This window comes from Zophobas morio, unplaced genomic scaffold (genome assembly GCF_036711695.1).
Source record: "Zophobas morio isolate AGI-343-1 ecotype UQ-CSIRO unplaced genomic scaffold, CSIRO_AGI_Zmor_V1 ptg000012l, whole genome shotgun sequence".
In the NCBI taxonomy this organism is placed as follows: Eukaryota; Metazoa; Arthropoda; class Insecta; order Coleoptera; family Tenebrionidae; genus Zophobas; species Zophobas morio.
The window spans coordinates 18858149-18875462 of NW_026972117.1; the positions used below are offsets into that span (position 1 = coordinate 18858149).

General features: G+C 37.2%; 4 protein-coding genes across 4 annotated transcripts; 3 read left to right on the plus strand and 1 right to left on the minus strand.

Annotated features, from left to right (window-relative positions):
- Positions 1-2270: 2270 nt before the first annotated feature.
- LOC135127953 (beta-1,3-glucan-binding protein-like) lies at positions 2271-4752 on the plus strand. Its single transcript, XM_064054665.1, has 6 exons — positions 2271-2454; positions 3154-3593; positions 3650-3786; positions 3838-4229; positions 4280-4425; positions 4474-4752. Exons 1-6 carry the CDS (start codon positions 2334-2336, stop codon positions 4660-4662), a joined length of 1425 nt encoding a protein of 474 aa, XP_063910735.1. The 5' UTR covers positions 2271-2333; the 3' UTR covers positions 4663-4752.
- A 122-nt stretch (positions 4753-4874) lies between these two features.
- LOC135127952 (beta-1,3-glucan-binding protein-like) lies at positions 4875-7468 on the plus strand. The gene is made up of 6 exons (XM_064054664.1): positions 4875-5133; positions 5849-6297; positions 6356-6492; positions 6544-6935; positions 6987-7132; positions 7180-7468. Exons 1-6 carry the CDS (start codon positions 5016-5018, stop codon positions 7366-7368), a joined length of 1431 nt encoding a protein of 476 aa, XP_063910734.1. The 5' UTR covers positions 4875-5015; the 3' UTR covers positions 7369-7468.
- A 1519-nt stretch (positions 7469-8987) lies between these two features.
- On the minus strand, positions 8988-14494 carry LOC135128199 (uncharacterized). The gene is made up of 4 exons (XM_064055093.1): positions 13528-14494; positions 9365-12978; positions 9199-9325; positions 8988-9073 (listed from the first exon to the last, which is right to left on the minus strand). Exons 1-4 carry the CDS (start codon positions 14492-14494, stop codon positions 8988-8990), a joined length of 4794 nt encoding a protein of 1597 aa, XP_063911163.1.
- A 726-nt stretch (positions 14495-15220) lies between these two features.
- Positions 15221-16907, plus strand: LOC135127954 (beta-1,3-glucan-binding protein-like). The gene is made up of 6 exons (XM_064054666.1): positions 15221-15364; positions 15414-15832; positions 15894-16027; positions 16091-16479; positions 16532-16677; positions 16728-16907. Exons 1-6 carry the CDS (start codon positions 15247-15249, stop codon positions 16905-16907), a joined length of 1386 nt encoding a protein of 461 aa, XP_063910736.1. The 5' UTR covers positions 15221-15246.
- Positions 16908-17314: the final 407 nt, after the last annotated feature.

Here is a 17314-nt window from a genome sequence, read left to right on the forward strand (position 1 = left end):
TTTTGGCAGATGACATACCCTGTAAGAAAAGAGAGGGTGGGTGGGCGGGGCTAGTACCTGCTAAGATAAGGCTGATTTTGGCAGATGACATGGGTGGACGGAGCTAGTATTTTAACAGGTACTAGCCCCAGCCGCCCGCCCTTTATTTTCTTAAAGAATTTGTCATTTGCCAAAATCAGTCTCAACAGGTAATAGCCCCGCCCACTCGCCCTCTCTTATCATAGATGGTGTCTTATTTGCCAAAGTCACTTTTACCTTAGCAGGTACTAGCCCCGCCCACCCACCCTCTCTTTTTTAAGGGGATATATCATTTGCCAAAATCGATCTTATTTTGGCAGGTACTAAACCAGCCCACCCGCCCTCCATCTTTTTAGAGGGTATGTTATTTCCACGGTACTTTTCCCAGAGTGGGACGTTAGATTGATTTAACTGGCGTAAATAAACTATTAGCAATCTTGTGTGAGGAATTAAGAAGTGTTATAATGTAACACTTACGTATAAGCATCCAAAAACCTTATTTATAACTTGATAAACAAAGGATAAGTCCACTAATGATTAAAATCCTAACATGAATTGTGAATTTACAAACAATAAATCAAATTTACACCACAGGTTGGCGTCGGTCTAAAATTCGCATATTTCCGATTCGAAAAAAAGCAATAATTAGTTACGCTTGTTGGGGAAACTGTGCCGTCGTCATCGTTACGATTAATTTTCGTTAAACAAAGGCTCTTTTTTTAACTACCAAACCAACTAAACTTAATCTAGCTACCTTACCGCGTACTTTCACCTATACCAAACAAACAACAGTGACGCATCTCGCCCCTCTAGCAAACAAGTGAATTTCACTACCAACCCTCTCACCAGATATTACCCAAAAATTCCCTACAAGAGCTACCAACTACCAAAAAAAGAACTAAACTTGCACATGGTTGCTTATGTTTAACGATTTTCTTGATTAATTTTTTTTTCAGCGTGAAATTTTAGTTCAAATTTGGCCACCACAGTATTACAGTAAAACCTGTCTATGCCGGAATCGCGCGGGTCCAGAATTTTGATCCGTCTTAAACAGGGTTCCGGCTTTTACAGGAAACCCGCCTATGACGGAAAGTAAACCTCTATAAAACGGAAAACAATTTTTATTAAATTCAATACATATGTACATCTAAAAGAATTATTTGAAATAGTCGTTTATTGTTCTTTGGTTCTTTGGCCATTGAGATATATTTTCCATTCTTGTTGTCAACTGCAAAAGGTTGGCTACACGCTCACCACTTTGGCATTCTTCTCTAATTTATTTTATGTTTTATAATTGCTTTTTTTTGCAACCGAACTTGTTACCAAAGTTCTTTAAGACTCAAATTTTGCGGCCCGTGTACATTAATTAAATCCATTTTGCTGTTGTTGTTGGTCTTGTTTTGGGCCATTACGAACACACATACAACCACGAGACACACTAATCAAATAAGAATTGAAAACAGTGACTTTGTGTTGACAAAAAATGCACCTGCAGGTCTACGAATTGACTTACATGTTTTTCGCAGAAATCATCAATTTTGTTCTCGCTTCCGTTTTACACAGAGTTGGGTGTATGTATTTTGACACGTTGGGACTTACAAACATTTTCCGTTTCCGCGTTATGCAGTTTCCGGCTTATACGGACCAAAATACATTAAATTAGGTATTTGAAAAAACGGGACTGCGGAATATTTCCGCGATGAGCAGTTTTCCGCCTTCTACAGAGTCCGGCATTGACAGGTTTCACTGTAATAATGAGATAATTTATTTTTCGAGGGTATGAATAGACAAGTTTTGGTGAGCATTCGTCATTTATCTTCAGGATAACGTTAGATCCACCTAAAATTTCAATTCGAAAATTTGTGTGTACCTAATAAAATCTTTAAGAGATAAGAGACAGAAGCTGAGAACCGGCGTTAATGGAAGCGACATTATTGAGGAAACTGTATTAATTTCTCTTATTACGAAAAGAAGAACAAAAATTTATTAAATTGTGATGATTCTTTTTTCTTCACCTTCGAAGTGCAACGCGTCTCCAGCTACTGTTTAATGTTATACAGGTTTTACACAGATTCTTAAATTTCTGAGAGCGAAATATACGTGGACCTAAGCCATTTTTGTTAGTTAGTAAAACAGATTGATTGCACCTCCACTTATCTCTTCCTTCTTTCAATGGAAATTCCGAAGACTTTACCATCTCTTCTGAGGGAGTAATGTGTTCAGATGACCGTTTAGATTACGGGTGATGCTTAACAACTTAACAAGTCATTTATTTTTGCGAGTTGCATGTGACTAGACGTGCATAGAAGCTTAAAATGAGATTATTGTTAGTGTTGTGTTTTATCATTTTTTTTAAATATGGTGCAGGCCAGTTCCAAGTTCCAGATGCGCTGGTTGAAGTTTTCCAACCTCGAGGTTTTCGAGTATCAATACCCGGTAGGTAAAATTTCATAAAGTTCAAGAAAAGTGCATAAAAATAATTAGCGGCATTCTTGAGCTGATAACCTCTTTGATACACTTTTAACACAAACTAAACTGATTTTTTTAAAAGTGTCAATAACAACAAGAAAAAGAGAAAATTTAGAAACACCTGTAGCTATCGACAGAAATGAAGGCTAAGTCAGTATTTTCAGGTCAGTCAGAATAACTAGGTTAGCACTAGTAGGTCAGAGTAGTTTATTATGGTTTCGTCTTATTAGTGCTCGTAATGATAGAGATAGAAGGGTCAGCGGTAGGTCTAAAAATAATAATAAACCTCTAGATTAAAAATCAATTAATTATTGTTTTTATATTTTATCAAAGAAATTCGTATTGCGTACCACCCAGAAAATAAAAACGCGTTCTGTTTAATCAGCTTGCAAAATTCACCTAAAAAACCCACAGAAAAACCCACAGATTCTATTTTTATCCGGAAAAACCAGAAATGATATCACACGAAAAGTTTATCTATTGATTTTACATATTTGTATTCTGAAACTGTCACCTCTCTGGTATCTTCAACATTCATATACATACCATGCAATTTCATGAAAGACAATAAATTCTTCATATGGTGAACCAATTAGGAGTTTTATTTTCCAGCAGCAACAAAATTTTATATGTGTACCAGCCTTCCTAAATTTTGATATCTTCTAGACCAGGAAGGCATCAAACTATTTGCTTTCCATGGCAAAATCAACGAAGAAATGAACGGTAGAGAAGCAGGAACATTTTCAAGGGACATAACAAAGGCAAAAAATGGGCGATGGACTTTTGACGATCCAAATACTGAACTGAAAGTCGGTGATGTCTTGTACTACTGGACCTATGTAGATTACTTTGATGGTAGACATAGACGCGGATACCCGAATGACGACCAAGAATTTGTTGTAGAAGAACGACTCGAAAAAGACACACCCAGGCGTAAAATAACTACGCCAGCACCAGAAGAAGTTACAGACTCATCAGGATGTAAATCGAGTGTTACAAGATCGAGCGAACAGGCAACCTGTAGCGGAAAACTCATATTCCACGACGATTTCAACAGCTTCGATAATAACTTGTGGAGTCCCGAAAATAAATTCGCAGGAAGTCCGGTATAACACATTAGTATTTATTTTGTGCTAACAAAAAAATTGTATTTGATTTCTAGGACTACGAGTTTGTATTGTATACCAGTAGACGTGAAAATCTAGAAGTAAATGACGGTCATTTAAAAATCCGTCCTGTTCTGTCTGAAGATTTATTTGGCAAAGGTTTCGTCTACCGGGAAAAAGATTTGGGGGCAAAGTAACAAAAAATCAATTTTGCTTGTGATTCATTGTAACAAAATTATTTCAGTTGTACAGGTGTTCCCGGCTCTCAAGACTGTTCTCAACGGGCTAATATTTACCTGATCCTTCCTCCAGTAGCGTCAGCCCAAATATCCACCAAAAATAAATTCTCTTTTAAATTTGGCAAAATAGAAATTCGGGCCAAGTTACCAAAAGGGGATTGGATCTATCCCGAGTTGTATCTGAATCCATTGAATGAACCATACGGTCCTGACTATGCTTCTGGACAAATACGAATCGCATTCTTGCCTGGGAACGAACATTTGAATAAAAATTTACAAGGGGGTTGTATTTTAGGGAGTAGTCAAGCCGGGAGGAACTACGGGATGAAGACTATTAAGACCGACACCGGGACCTGGGGCGATGACTTTCACGTATTTACACTTATCTGGAAGCCAGGTGAGCATTTATCGTTACTACTTCACTATTATTTATCGCGTTTATTTTAGACCAAATAACCGTTAGCGTTGATGATAGAGTGTATGGAAATATTTATGCACCACCAAGAGGGTTTGTCAGTCAATTCCGCAATTTAGAATTAGGTGACGTCGAGCGGTGGCGTTCAGGAACACCATTCGCACCCTTTGACAAAGAAGTGAGTTGTACATTTTGAACAAAGTGTTTGTTATTTTTGGGGTTGTAGATGTACGTGACTCTTGGAGTTGGTGTTGGTGGTCACACTTTCGAAGATCGAAGTGATGGTAGGAAACCATGGCGGAACAACGATGCAAAGGGACAGAAGAAGTTCTATAAAGCTCGGTCGCACTGGCGATCGACCTGGACAGATGCTAGTGGTTTAGATGTTGATTATATTAAAATTTGGGCTCTTTGATAAATGTATATCAATCTGTACAACGTTAAAAAACTATGCTAATTGCTAATAAATTATCTTCAACGACTTAAAAGATGCTACCTTAAAGCATACTATTTTTTATGCAGGTTTTACGCATTCTTAAATTTCTGCGAACAAATTCTATCTGCACCTCATACTAAACCTGTTTCGTTAGCTGCCAGAACAGATGATTATACCACCACTTATTTATTACTTATTTGAATGGAAATTCCGAAGACCTTGGCATGTGTTTTGAACCAGTAGTTAGTTCAGATGACCGTTTACATTACGGGTGATAAACAATCGTTTATTTTTGTGAGTTGCGTGTAAATAGACATACAAAGAATCATAAAATGAGATTATTAGTGCTGTGTTTTATTACTTTTTTCAAATATAGTGCAGGCCAGTTCGAAGTTCCAGATGCTCTGGTTGAAGTTTTTCGACCTCGAGGTTTACGAGTGTCAATACCCGGTAGGTTAAGATTTCATTAAGTTCAAGAAGAGTGTGTAAAAATAATGGGTCACATTCTCAAGCTGATAACTTTTTTGATACACTTTTAACACAAAATGAAGTGGTTTTTCCAAAAAGAGAAGATTTTTTTTTACAAACAAAACATTAATATATATACATATTTATTTATGTATTCTTATTATGTGTTATGTTTGTTATATTTTTAATGCTACAGAATGTTTTTAAAGTTAACTTTTTAACTTATTCGTCAACCTTCTTTAACGACAATGTCACAGGAAAACAGATAATAGAAAAGTGGCAATTTAAACATTAATAACATTAATTTCATGCAATTGTGGGCCTTATTAGGGAGTAAAAAGGGGCAAGTGCAAGTAAGTGGCCGCGGAGGTGGATTAAGATACTAGATAACAAAAATTGCACATAATTAACAAATACGTATTGTGATAAGCTAAACATCCCGGCTAAATGTGACATATGAAGAAGATTTTAAAAACCGCGAAAAATTCAAAATTCTTTAATTGAAACGCTGCGTCCTAAAGCGGTGCCGTAGAGAATAATTGTTCGAATTCAAGCCGCAAAAATATTGGGAAACCTACAAGAGAATATCATTAATTGCCCTTAGTGTTTTCGGAAATAACATCAACATTTTATTTCCGGAAATTCTGGTGAAAAAAGGTATCGTTATGTTCTTAGACTTTGATATCTTCTACTCTAGATCAGGAAGGCATCAAATTATTCGCCTTCCATGCCAAAGTCAACGAAGAAATGAACGGTAGGGAAGGAGGAACATTTTCAAGGGACATAACAAAAGCTAAAAATGGCCGGTGGACATTTTACGATCCTTCCGCAAAACTGAAGGTCGGTGATGTTATATACTACTGGACATATGTAGACTACTTCGATGGTAAAAATAAACTTGGTTACGCGAATGACGATCTACAATTTGTTGTGAAAGAACTCCTCGAAAAGGATACAAGCAGCACTAAAGCTCCTACTGTTACTACGCAAACAACAGAAGAAGTCACAGAATCGTCAGGTTGTAAATCTAGTCCCACAAAATTAGGCAACGACGCAACCTGCAGCCAAAAAGTCATATTCCACGAGGATTTCAACAGCTTAGACAATAACCTGTGGAGTCCCGAAAATAAATTCGCAGGAAGTCCGGTAAAATTTAAATACTTATCTTTTATTTAACATTAAAAAATGTGTATTTAATTTCTAGGACTATGAGTTTGTAGTGTACACCACTAGACGAGAAAATCTAGAAGTAAACGACGGTCATTTAAAAATACGTCCTGTTCTGTCTGAGGATTTATTTGGCAAAGGTTATATCGATCGTCGAGTAGATTTAGGGATAAAGTAACAGAAAATTCACTTTGGATTTTGATTCATTATAACAAAATATTTCAGTTGTACAGGTGTTCTTGGCTCTCTTGACTGCGTTCAAGAAGCCAATGCTTTCCTGATCCTTCCCCCAGTAGCATCAGCCCAGATCTCCACCAAAAATAAATTCTCTTTTAAGTTTGGCAAGATCGAAATTCGGGCCAAGTTACCAAAAGGGGACTGGATCTATCCTGAATTGTATTTGAATCCGCTGAATGAGCCATACGGTCCTGACTATGCTTCTGGACAAATACGAATCGCATTTCTTCCTGGGAACGAACAACTGAATAGGAATTTACGAGGTGGTTGCATTTTAGGGAGTAGTCAAGCCGGGAGGAACTACGGGATGAAGACTATTAAGAAAAATACTGGAACTTGGGGCGACGACTTTCACGTATTTACTGTTGTCTGGAAACCAGGTTAGTATTTATCGTCGCTACTTCACATTATTTTTATCGTGTTTATTTTAGATCAAATAACTGTTAGCGTCGATGATACAGTGTACGGAAATATCTATGCACCACCAAAAGGGTTTGTCAGTGAATCCCATAATTTAGAATTAGGTAACGTCGAGAGGTGGAGCTCGGGAACACCGTTCGCACCGTTTGATAAAGAAGTAAGTTGTTTAGTACGTTTTCAACAAAGCGTTATTTTTATTTTTAGATGTACTTGACTATTGGAGTTGGTGTTGGTGGTCACGTTTTCCCAGATCGGAGTGATGGGACGAAACCATGGCAAAACAGCGATGGAAAAGGGCAGAAGAAGTTTTATAAAGCGACGTCACAGTGGCGACCGTCTTGGACAGATGCTAGTCTTTTAGATGTTGATTATATTAAAGTGTCGGCTCTTTAATGAGTATAGTGATCTGTGTGAAGTTAAAAACGTAGTTAAAGTAAGGAACAAAAAGACTGTATTTTCTTGCAAAAAAGTAAAAAATATTAATTACCAAAAATGTGTTTCTTTTTGGTTTCAAGAAATTTTTTTACGTGATTTGTATACCATGAAATATCGTTTTTCATACTTCGTTGAACGTATTTTTATTTTTATTTTTTCAAAACAACCTCTTTAGAGCTTATAGTTGTTCTATAAAAAAACTTTCGACAATTTCTTGACTTGACAGAATTTTGCTTCCAGTGCTTCCTCTTTTATATGACTTGGCCCTTTTATTACGTCTCCCGTGACATTAGAATGTAATGTGTCTTGGACCGTATTTCGCGATTTTATAAGGTCTAGTTTTGTCGTTCGTAGGATTTGTGGCGTCATCTTCTTCGTTGCGTCAGCCTGAACCATCTTAGTTTTAAATTTTTCATGACATACTGTACAAAATTAATATTAAATTTTGATATATTCTAGATCTAGAAGACATCACAATATTTGCCTTCCACGGTCAAGTTAACAAAGAAATTACCGATGACTAAGGAAGAACATTTGCAAGGAACATAACAAAAGCAAAAAATGGCCGATGGACATTATATATACCACTGGATTTTGATGCTAAAAAAGTATTTGGATACACGAACAGCAACCAACAATTAGTTATAAAAGAACTACTCGAAAATGATACAACTAGTATTAAAAAAATATATATAGTTTTGCAAAAGGTAAAAGAACATTCGTTGCTAAAAACGGTTTTCTTTTTGATTTTAAGAGTAGTATTTTACATTTTTTGACTTGATTTAGCAGCTTAAGGTCCAAACACAATGCAAGAAATAAGGAACAAGCGGTAAGAAATAAGGAAGGTTTAGTTAACAAAGTCGTAACGTTAAATTTTTGAAAAAAAAAAAGAATTTATCACACGTCTAGCTAAAGTGATAATTAGGTTATTAGTAAATCGAAACGTGTTCTCATTAAATGACCAAATATTTGTTTAATTAACCAAAAGATAACATTTACGCAACACTAAACCCATGTGGGAAATTTGCTCAATAAACGTTATTTTCCTATGACGAATATGGAGATTCCCTGGCCCTGAACTTCAGGAACTAGGTCTTAAAAATTGTTAAAGTATTTTAAATTAAAATGTATTTACAGTTAAATGTGTGCGACTGAAGCATATCAAACTAAAAACGAATATTTTAAAAATGAGGCGTAATATTGAAGTTTATTTATATTACAAAAAAACAATGTAAACAGTAATTGTTTACAAATATGTGTTTATTCTATAAGCACACAAAAATTTCCCGACACGTTAGAAATGAAGAAATTTATGACATTATTTTTAAGAATAGGTATTTAGAGAATGCAGTCAACTGTTCGAAATGATGATCTTAAATAACTTAAAACAAAGAATTTACATGATTTTAAATTAAGCCAGACTTTCAATGATTTCAAACAACAAATAAGTTACACGATGTTAAATCATGTATTATTTCAAGTTATTAATTAAATCATGCCTTCACTGATTACCTTGTGGACCGTAACGCCCGTATCACATGCAAACAAACAAAAATACAAATTCAATGCCATCAAAATCACAGCAAGCTGATCTCGGAAACGCTGCGCTCTAGAGGGGCGCCGTCGGGAATAAATGTTCGAATTTGTGGCGTCGCGCCGCAGGCTGTTCGAAGGACCGTATAACCGTGTCGTACACGGTACGAACACGGCAAGAAAAGAGTGTTGTTTTATAACTATATATTAATAGTGTGTAAATGTATGTACAGTTTGTCGACCGATCGCGTGTACTGCGAGGTGCGTTCTGTCTGGGTCCGTACCACCCCGGTGCCGTCGAAGGGTGGGTGGTGGGGTTGTACCGCTCTTGTGCCGTCGAAGGGTGGGTGGTGGGGTTGTACCGCTCTTGTGCAGGGCTGTACTGCGCATTCCGGCCCCCCTTGAACCTGTGGTCTCAAACCTGGGTGTCGTCGTCGATGGGGAACGGGCAGATTCGGTTTGTGGCCCGCACGACAGGTCCCGATGATGTCCTGATGGTGGCTGTCCGGACGATCCCATCTTTTCCTGGATGTGTCTCCATGACGACTCCCATTCGCCAGCACATCGGATGGAGATTGTCTTCGCGTAGTAGAACGGGAAGTCCTGGCTTCACCTCTGTTTTAGCAGTGCGATTCCACTTCTTTCTTTGTTGCAGCGTGTTTAGGAACTCCCCTGACCAGCGCTTCCAAAAGCTTTGCGCCTGTTGTTGGACGCGTTGCCACCGTGACAGACGATTCTCTTTCACCATTGTAACATCGTCTTCGACTGAGGTTGTTAATTTTCCGCCGATGAGGAAATGCCCAGGAGTTAAGGCCGTGAGATCGCTCGGGTCAGAGGATAATGGAGTCAGGGGTTGGGAGTTGATGCATGCTTCAATCTGCGTCAAAAGCGTATAGAGCTCCTCATACGTCAATAAAGCATTACTCGCAACACGTTTTAGATGATATTTTATCGACTTGATACCTGCCTCCCAAAAACCGCCGCGATGAGGAGAGCGTGCTGGTATGAAGTACCATTTAATATTATTTTTTGCTAGAGATTGAACTACTTCGCTTTCAAATTGTGAAGAATGGAATAATTTGTTTAGTTCTTTATTTGCTGCTGTAAAATAAGTCGCATTGTCAGAATGAATGGTTGAAATTTTGCCTCTTCGCGCCATGAATCGTTTTAGTGTACTCAAAAATGCTTCTGAAGTGCAGTCAGTAACTAATTCTATATGGACAGCCTTTGTTGCAAAACATTTGAATAACGCAATGTAAACTTTGGTGGTTTTTTTACTACGACGGCCACCTTCCTTCATAACAATGGGTCCTGCATAGTCTATGCCGCAATTAAGAAAAGGACGGGATGGCTGCACTCTCAGAGCAGGCAAATTGCCCATTAATTGATCATTAGATTGCGGATTTGCTCGAAAACAAACATAGCATTTGTGTAGCAAATTTCTAATTACTGATCTGCCTGCAATCGGCCAATATTTTTCGCGAACAGCAGCAAGAGTCGCTGCTGGACCTGCGTGTAATTGCTCCTTATGTGTTTTAAGAATAATCAACTTGGTCACGTGATGTTTCGATGGTAGAACGATTGGAAATTTTTGTTCATAATTGATATCCGCGTTGATTAGGCGACCTCCCACTCTTAAAATACCCCTTTTGTCTAAAAATGGATTTAATTTAAGTAGTTTGCTTGACTTGTTAATTTCTCTGCCACGCTGTAAGTCATGTATTTCACTTAGAAATTCTGATGCTTGGACTAACTTAATGATTTTGTTGGTTGCGTCATTTAATTCTTTAGTTGAAAATGGACCTGATAATTTATTGTTACGATCAACTACATAGTTGTGAATAAATCTGAGACAATATGCTAGTATTGACTGGAGTTTATCGAAGGATGAATATTTTGTTAACAATGGAAGTACGTTGTTATTGGTCGCCACCAAAATTTTCAACTTGGCGCGTTTTTCTAAAATTGGTACATTTTGTGCATTTGAACTAACGAATGAAGCTGGCCATTCTGACTTATTTTTTGATAACCAATGTGGACCGTGCCACCACAAATCAGACGTAATAAGTTTACTAGGTAATTCACCTCTTGAGACAATGTCTGCAGGGTTATCAGCAGATTTAACGTGATGCCAATTAGAAATACTCGTTAATGTGCTTATTTCAGCAACGCGATTTGCAACGAAAACGTTCCAGGTACTTGGCGATGATGCTAACCAAGATAAGACTATTGATGAATCTGTCCACAAATACTGCGTTGTTATGTTTAGATTTATTGTAGGTAATAATTTGTGTATTAACCGGGCTAATAGCACGGCTGCGCAAAGTTCTAGTCGAGGCAGTGTAATAGTTTTTAATGGAGCAACACGTGATCGTGCGCATAATAATTCTGTTTTGTACGAATTTGTGTTTAAGTCCAACGTTCGGATATAAACACAGGCACCATAAGCCGACATGGACGCATCGCAAAATCCATGAATTTCGACGTTATTGTATTGATTTGATACAACCTTTCTAGGTATTTGTAGTGTGTTTAATATGGGTAATTCTTGTTCAAGTTTAAGCCACGTTTGTCGTATTTCTTCCGGTAAAGGATCATCCCAGTCGAGTTTAATGAGCCACAACTTTTGAATTAAGATTTTTCCCAAAACAAGGACGGGTGACAAGAGACCTAGAATATCATAAATTCTCGCGATTTTTGATAAGATGGATCGTTTAGTAGTATTTTCCACGGGCTTTGTTTCCACGACATATTTTAAACAGTCCGTTTTGCAATTCCACGTTGAACCTAGTGTTTTGACCTCGTCGTTATGGTCTAATTTAACTACATCGTTATTTTGACTACAATTGGGCAAAATGTCCGGACAATTAGATGCCCACTTTTGTAATTGAAAACCACCCCTATTTAAGGCGCCAATTAATTGATTGCGTAATTCTATGGCTTCTTTGACTGAATTAGTACCCGTAAGCAAGTCATCAACATAGAAATCGCGTAAGATAATTGTCGAGGCTAGAGGAAAATCGAGTTGTTCATCGATGGCTAATTTTTGTAAACATTTGATAGCTAAGTATGGGGCACACGCGGTACCATACGTTACGGTCTGTAACTCATATACCTCAACTGGTTTGTCACTACTCTTGCGCCAAAAAATCCTTTGGTAAGGTGTATCTGAAGGATCGACCCATATTTGACGATACATTTTTACTACGTCGCTACTGAATGCGAATTGGTAGGTCCGAAAGCGCGTAATGATTGAAAACAAGTCTTGTTGAATAGTTGGACCTACCATTAGAATATTGTTTAAGCTGACACCGGTACTTGTTTTGCAGCTTCCGTCAAACACCACACGCACTCGGGTGGTAGTACTCGAACTCTTTATCACCGCGTGATGTGGAAAAAAATATAATTGTTTAGTGTGAAAATCAGATTCACCTGTAACTAATTTCATGTGACCTAGAGCTAAATATTCGTCTAGAAAGTTTGTATAATCGGCTTTAAGAGAATTATTTTTGTTCAAACGAGTTTCTAGTGCCATAAAACGTTTTAGGGCGGTTACATCGGAAACCCCCAGCATGGTAATATCCTTCTTAAAGGGTAGGCGAACCATAAACCGACCGTTAATATCTCTTTTGACCGTTTCTGAGAAATGCCGTTCGCAGGTAAGTTCTTCCACGGAAAAGGAATTACTGGTGTTTACAGCTGTTTCTTCTAATTCCCAAAATTTATGAATTTCTTTGTTTAGCATATCTTGGGGATTTGCGTTTGAAATACAGGCGACAATATTGTTCTGCGAAGGACCGGAAATTTTACCTGTTAAGACCCATCCGAAAACGGACTCACGAAGGAATACTTGATTATTAAATATGTTAATTCGACCGTTACAAATTACTTGCCAAAAGTACTCTGCACCTAACAAAAGATCAACGGTACAGGGTTCATTAAAATTAGGATCTGCTAAATTAATATTTATGGGTATATTGAACTGAGATTTTGAAAAGAATTGGCATGGATATTTTGATGTGATGTTAGGCAATACTAAACAATTGAGATTGTAAAGGGTTGGATTAAAACGAGATTTTATGGTTACCCTAGTCGAATTTTTAACTGGTGTTTCGATTTCGCCTACTCCACTAATCGGGAATTCGATTGATTGTAATTTAAGTCCCAATTTTCGACATAAACTCGTACTGATTAAATTGCTTTGTGAACATGAATCAAATATAATTCTGCAATCTTGATAATTTCCGAAAGCATCTGCAATTTTAACCACTGCTGTTGCAAGAAGTACAGTGGTGTTGATTATATGTGACACTGATAATGACAAATTGCTTGTCGATTGTTCAGGTATATGAAGCAGTGTGTGATGTCGTAAGTGACATTTTTTGCAAGTATTAGTCGATTTACAATTTGACACAATGTGATTAGATTTTAAACAATTCGTACATGATTTGACCTTGTTAATATGAGAGAGGCGTTGTTCTACTGAAAGATTTACGAATTCTGTACATTGAAATATTAAATGCAATTCTGACTTGCAGTAATTACACCTAAGGATGTTTTTGTTAATAATTTGTACCAAAATACGTTGTTTTGTTGTAGACTCGCGCTGACAGTTTTTATTGAAATTATTATTATGTTTGTTGATATCTATGCTATGTGTTTTGTTTACTGATATTTGTTGCATTGATTCCAAAAGTTCGCAACGTTTTTCTAAAAATGAAATCAGATCCGTCAATTTTGGTATTTCACTATTTAATGTTGCCTGCCATTCTTTACGACTTGTATAGTCTAGTTTTTCTACAATTAATGGAACAATTAATGCATCCCAACTTTCTACGGGTAAATTTTGTATGCGAAGTGCTTCAATGTTTGTCGTAACGTCGACACATAATTTTCTCAGAGCTACAGAATTTGTTTTAAGGATAACAGGACTATTAATGATAGCTAAAATATGTTCTTGAGTAATTAGTCTTACGTTATTGTATCTTTTTCTTAACAAGTCATAGGCCGATTTGTAATTATCTGCCGAAATAGTGAGAGCGTCAATTGTCGCTAACGCTTCTCCCTTCAATGAGGATTTTAAATAGTGAAATTTTTGGCAGTTATTTAAACTATTGTTCTGATCAATTAACGAGCAAAATATGTCGTTGAATGACAGCCATTCCGAATATGAACCTGAAAATGTTGGTAAATTTAACGTAGGAAGTTTGATGGACGTTTCTAAGTGATGATTATTGTTAGGATTACTATTATTTTGACTAGACGCCGATGAAGGTGAATATTTATTTAATTTTTCTCGAATGTCAACTATTATGTTGTAATACTGTGCCTCGATAATTTCGCGATCGTTATCTGCGTTGTCTTGCAACTCAATTTGAGTTTGATAACTTTCGTATTCTTTGATCACGTTTTCTAATGTTTCTAACCGTACTTCAAGGTGATAAACGTTATCTGTATTTTTGAAATTTTTAACGAAGTTCTCAATGCGAGTTATTTTGGATTTAGCGATTCCTCGCCTGGAGCGTAATTCGGCTACCGTTTCTACAGGCATTTTAATGAAATAAATGGGATTTTTTGAATCGAATTATGCGTTATTGATATACGAGAACGCGGTACACGCAGATTGGCGCAGATTGAAATAAATATGCATACAGGTAATAGGACTTACTTGGATTGTAGATTTGATGTTTCTTGATTCGATGATTTGTTTGATCGCTGTTCTATCGGGCTCGTAGGACCAAATTCGATGATTTGTTTGATCGCTGTTTCATCCGGCTCGAAGGACCAAATGTGGCGTCGCGCCGCAGGCTGTTCGAAGGACCGTATAACCGTGTCGTACACGGTACGAACACGGCAAGAAAAGAGTGTTGTTTTATAACTATATATTAATAGTGTGTAAATGTATGTACAGTTTGTCGACCGATCGCGTGTACTGCGAGGTGCGTTCTGTCTGGGTCCGTACCACCCCGGTGCCGTCGAAGGGTGGGTGGTGGGGTTGTACCGCTCTTGTGCAGGGCTGTACTGCGCAGAATTCAAGCCGCAAAAATATTAATAAACTTGCAAGAAAATAATCAGACCTGAAACAAGTTATTAAAATTTTTGTTATATTTACAAATGGAAAAGCTGCCTGATTTTTTGCTTAACCGGGGCCTAGTCTTGCCACGGAAAATACAAAGTACGAAGTCATATTTAAATTTTAAACCAACTTCAGCATCGTCGTTGTATTAACTTTTTCAATTATCACTTCAGACGGTAATATTAAAACTCAATCAATGTCTTGGTGTGTTCGCAGTTGTATCTAGTATGAAACTGACAGTGATAGTGTTACTTGTGCAGCTGAAGTTCAGTTTTACTTCGTTCGTCATACCTGCGGCTCGAGTAGAAGAATGCAAACCTACAGGACTACGCGTATCAATTCCGGGTAAAGTAATCTACCTCGTTTTCGTTTAATGTTTGACAAAAATTTTCAGATATTAAAGGAATCAAACTATTTTCCTTCCATGGAAAAATCAATGAAATTTTTAATAAAAAAGAAATAGGGACAATTTCAGCAAATATTGTGAAACCAGTTAATAACAGGTGGACCTTTTATGATCCGAATATTAATCTCAGACAGACCGACATTTTTTATTATTGGTTGGAAATTGTTTACTTCGATGGAAAACACAATACTACATACACATCACCTTTTAAACAACATGTAGTAAATTTGAATAACCCACTTCCCTCGAACAGAACATTTAAAAGAGAATCAAACTCAACTTGTAAACTGGGTGTTACACAAGTTAACCTGCGTCGAGTTTGTAGCGGAAAATTAATCTTAAATGAAAATTTTGACCAACGAAATAGGCACTTATGGCTTTATGAATATAGGTTTTCTGGAAAACCAGTATGAAATACATTGTGTCATACTACTAGATAAAATGAAGGCATATAATTAATACTTTCAGGATTACGAATTTGTTGGTTACACTCCTTTTAGATCTGACATTCTTGGCGTATCAGGGGGTTACTTAAAAATTCGACCCACTTCATTTAGAGACAGTTACATTACCTCTGAAGGAGAAGTCGATTTAGGAAATTTGTAAGTAATAAAGAATACAATGAATTAGTTTAATAGCAATGAAAATATAACACGTTTTCTTAGTTGTACTGGAGTTCATGGTACCACCGACTGTGTCCAAAAACCAGATGCCTTCATAATCCGACCTCCTGTAGGTTCAGCCCAAATTTCAACTCGAACCAAATGGTCATTTAAATACGGAAAAATTGAAATTCGTGCCAAATTACCTGAAGGTGACTGGATCTACCCAGAATTATTCCTAAATCCGGCCAATGACGTCTACGGTCCCGGTTACGCTTCTGGACAAATTAGGATAGCATTCGTTGAAGGTAACAGAGCTACGAATTACATTTTGCAAGGTGGGTGTATTTTGGGAAGTAATAAAGCTGGCAGAAACTACTTGATGAGAAGTACCAGAAAAAACAACGCATGGAGCGCCAGTTTTCATGTTTTTTCTGTAAAATGGCACCCAGGTTGATACAACTTAGTTGTATGCCAGTTTATGACAGCGACGATTTGTTGTAGGTATAATTCAGGTCATGGTTGACAACATGGTTTACGCAAATATATTTCCTCCAAAAGAGGGATTTGTTAAATACGCTGATTATTTGAATCTAGAAAATGTAGAGAAGTGGCGGAACGGTAGTCCTTTAGCTCCGTTTGATAAAGAAGTAAGGAGTTTCTACGTATCAAGTGTTGTGTTAATTGTAACATGTTCTAGATGTATGTAACGCTTGGTGTGGGCGTTGGAGGTCAGAGTTTCGAAGATCGTCGTGCTAAACCTTGGAGGAACGATGATCCTAAGGCTCAAAAAAGATTTTATGAAGCGAAAGCACAGTGGAGTAAGACATGGACCAATTCTACTCTTTTTGTAGATTATGTGAAAATCTGGGCCTTATAATTTTTTAATAAATAATTTTCCAATTTTCATCTTAGTGGCTCTCTTTGGCAGGTTTCATAATTCAAGGTCCATATAAAAAGAGAAATCATAAGTTATTACGATGGTTAAATTATAGTAGTCAAGCAAGAAAAGACCGACGTTGGGCAGCCAACTAGACGGCTTGATTCACTGGCGGCGAAGATCCGCTACTTCAGATAAACATTTACATGAACAATGACATGAATAGTAAAAAAAATGTGTGCGGACTCGACACTCTGCTTCTGCCGCGCGATTGCGTCTGTTTATTTCGGCTAAAGTTAAAATCTCCTGAATTTTGGAGACAGCGTAATTAGCATAGAAATAATATTATATGGAAGTAACTTAGAGAGAGACGCGCGTTGTCAACACAGTGGGACAGAGATAGGCTC

Excerpts from the sequence above, each read along its gene's own strand:
- LOC135128199 (XM_064055093.1), bottom strand. The coding sequence starts at position 14,494 with ATGCCTGTAGAAACGGTAGCCGAATTACGCTCCAGGCGAGGAATCGCT. Across the intron at positions 12,979-13,527 it reads CGAGTCTACAACAAAACAAC|TATTGCCTAACATCACATCA; the intron begins GTATTTTGGTAC and ends TCAATTGTTTAG. Across the intron at positions 9,326-9,364 it reads CCATCGACGACGACACCCAG|TACAGCCCTGCACAAGAGCG; the intron begins GTTTGAGACCAC and ends CGGAATGCGCAG.
- LOC135127952 (XM_064054664.1), top strand. The coding sequence starts at position 5,016 with ATGAGATTATTAGTGCTGTGTTTTATTACTTTTTTCAAATATAGTGCA. Across the intron at positions 6,298-6,355 it reads ATAAATTCGCAGGAAGTCCG|GACTATGAGTTTGTAGTGTA; the intron begins GTAAAATTTAAA and ends TTTAATTTCTAG. Across the intron at positions 7,133-7,179 it reads TCGCACCGTTTGATAAAGAA|ATGTACTTGACTATTGGAGT; the intron begins GTAAGTTGTTTA and ends TTTTATTTTTAG.
- LOC135127953 (XM_064054665.1), top strand. The coding sequence starts at position 2,334 with ATGAGATTATTGTTAGTGTTGTGTTTTATCATTTTTTTTAAATATGGT. Across the intron at positions 4,230-4,279 it reads TACACTTATCTGGAAGCCAG|ACCAAATAACCGTTAGCGTT; the intron begins GTGAGCATTTAT and ends CGTTTATTTTAG. Across the intron at positions 4,426-4,473 it reads TCGCACCCTTTGACAAAGAA|ATGTACGTGACTCTTGGAGT; the intron begins GTGAGTTGTACA and ends TTGGGGTTGTAG.
- LOC135127954 (XM_064054666.1), top strand. The coding sequence starts at position 15,247 with ATGAAACTGACAGTGATAGTGTTACTTGTGCAGCTGAAGTTCAGTTTT. Across the intron at positions 15,833-15,893 it reads ATAGGTTTTCTGGAAAACCA|GATTACGAATTTGTTGGTTA; the intron begins GTATGAAATACA and ends TAATACTTTCAG. Across the intron at positions 16,480-16,531 it reads TTCTGTAAAATGGCACCCAG|GTATAATTCAGGTCATGGTT; the intron begins GTTGATACAACT and ends GATTTGTTGTAG.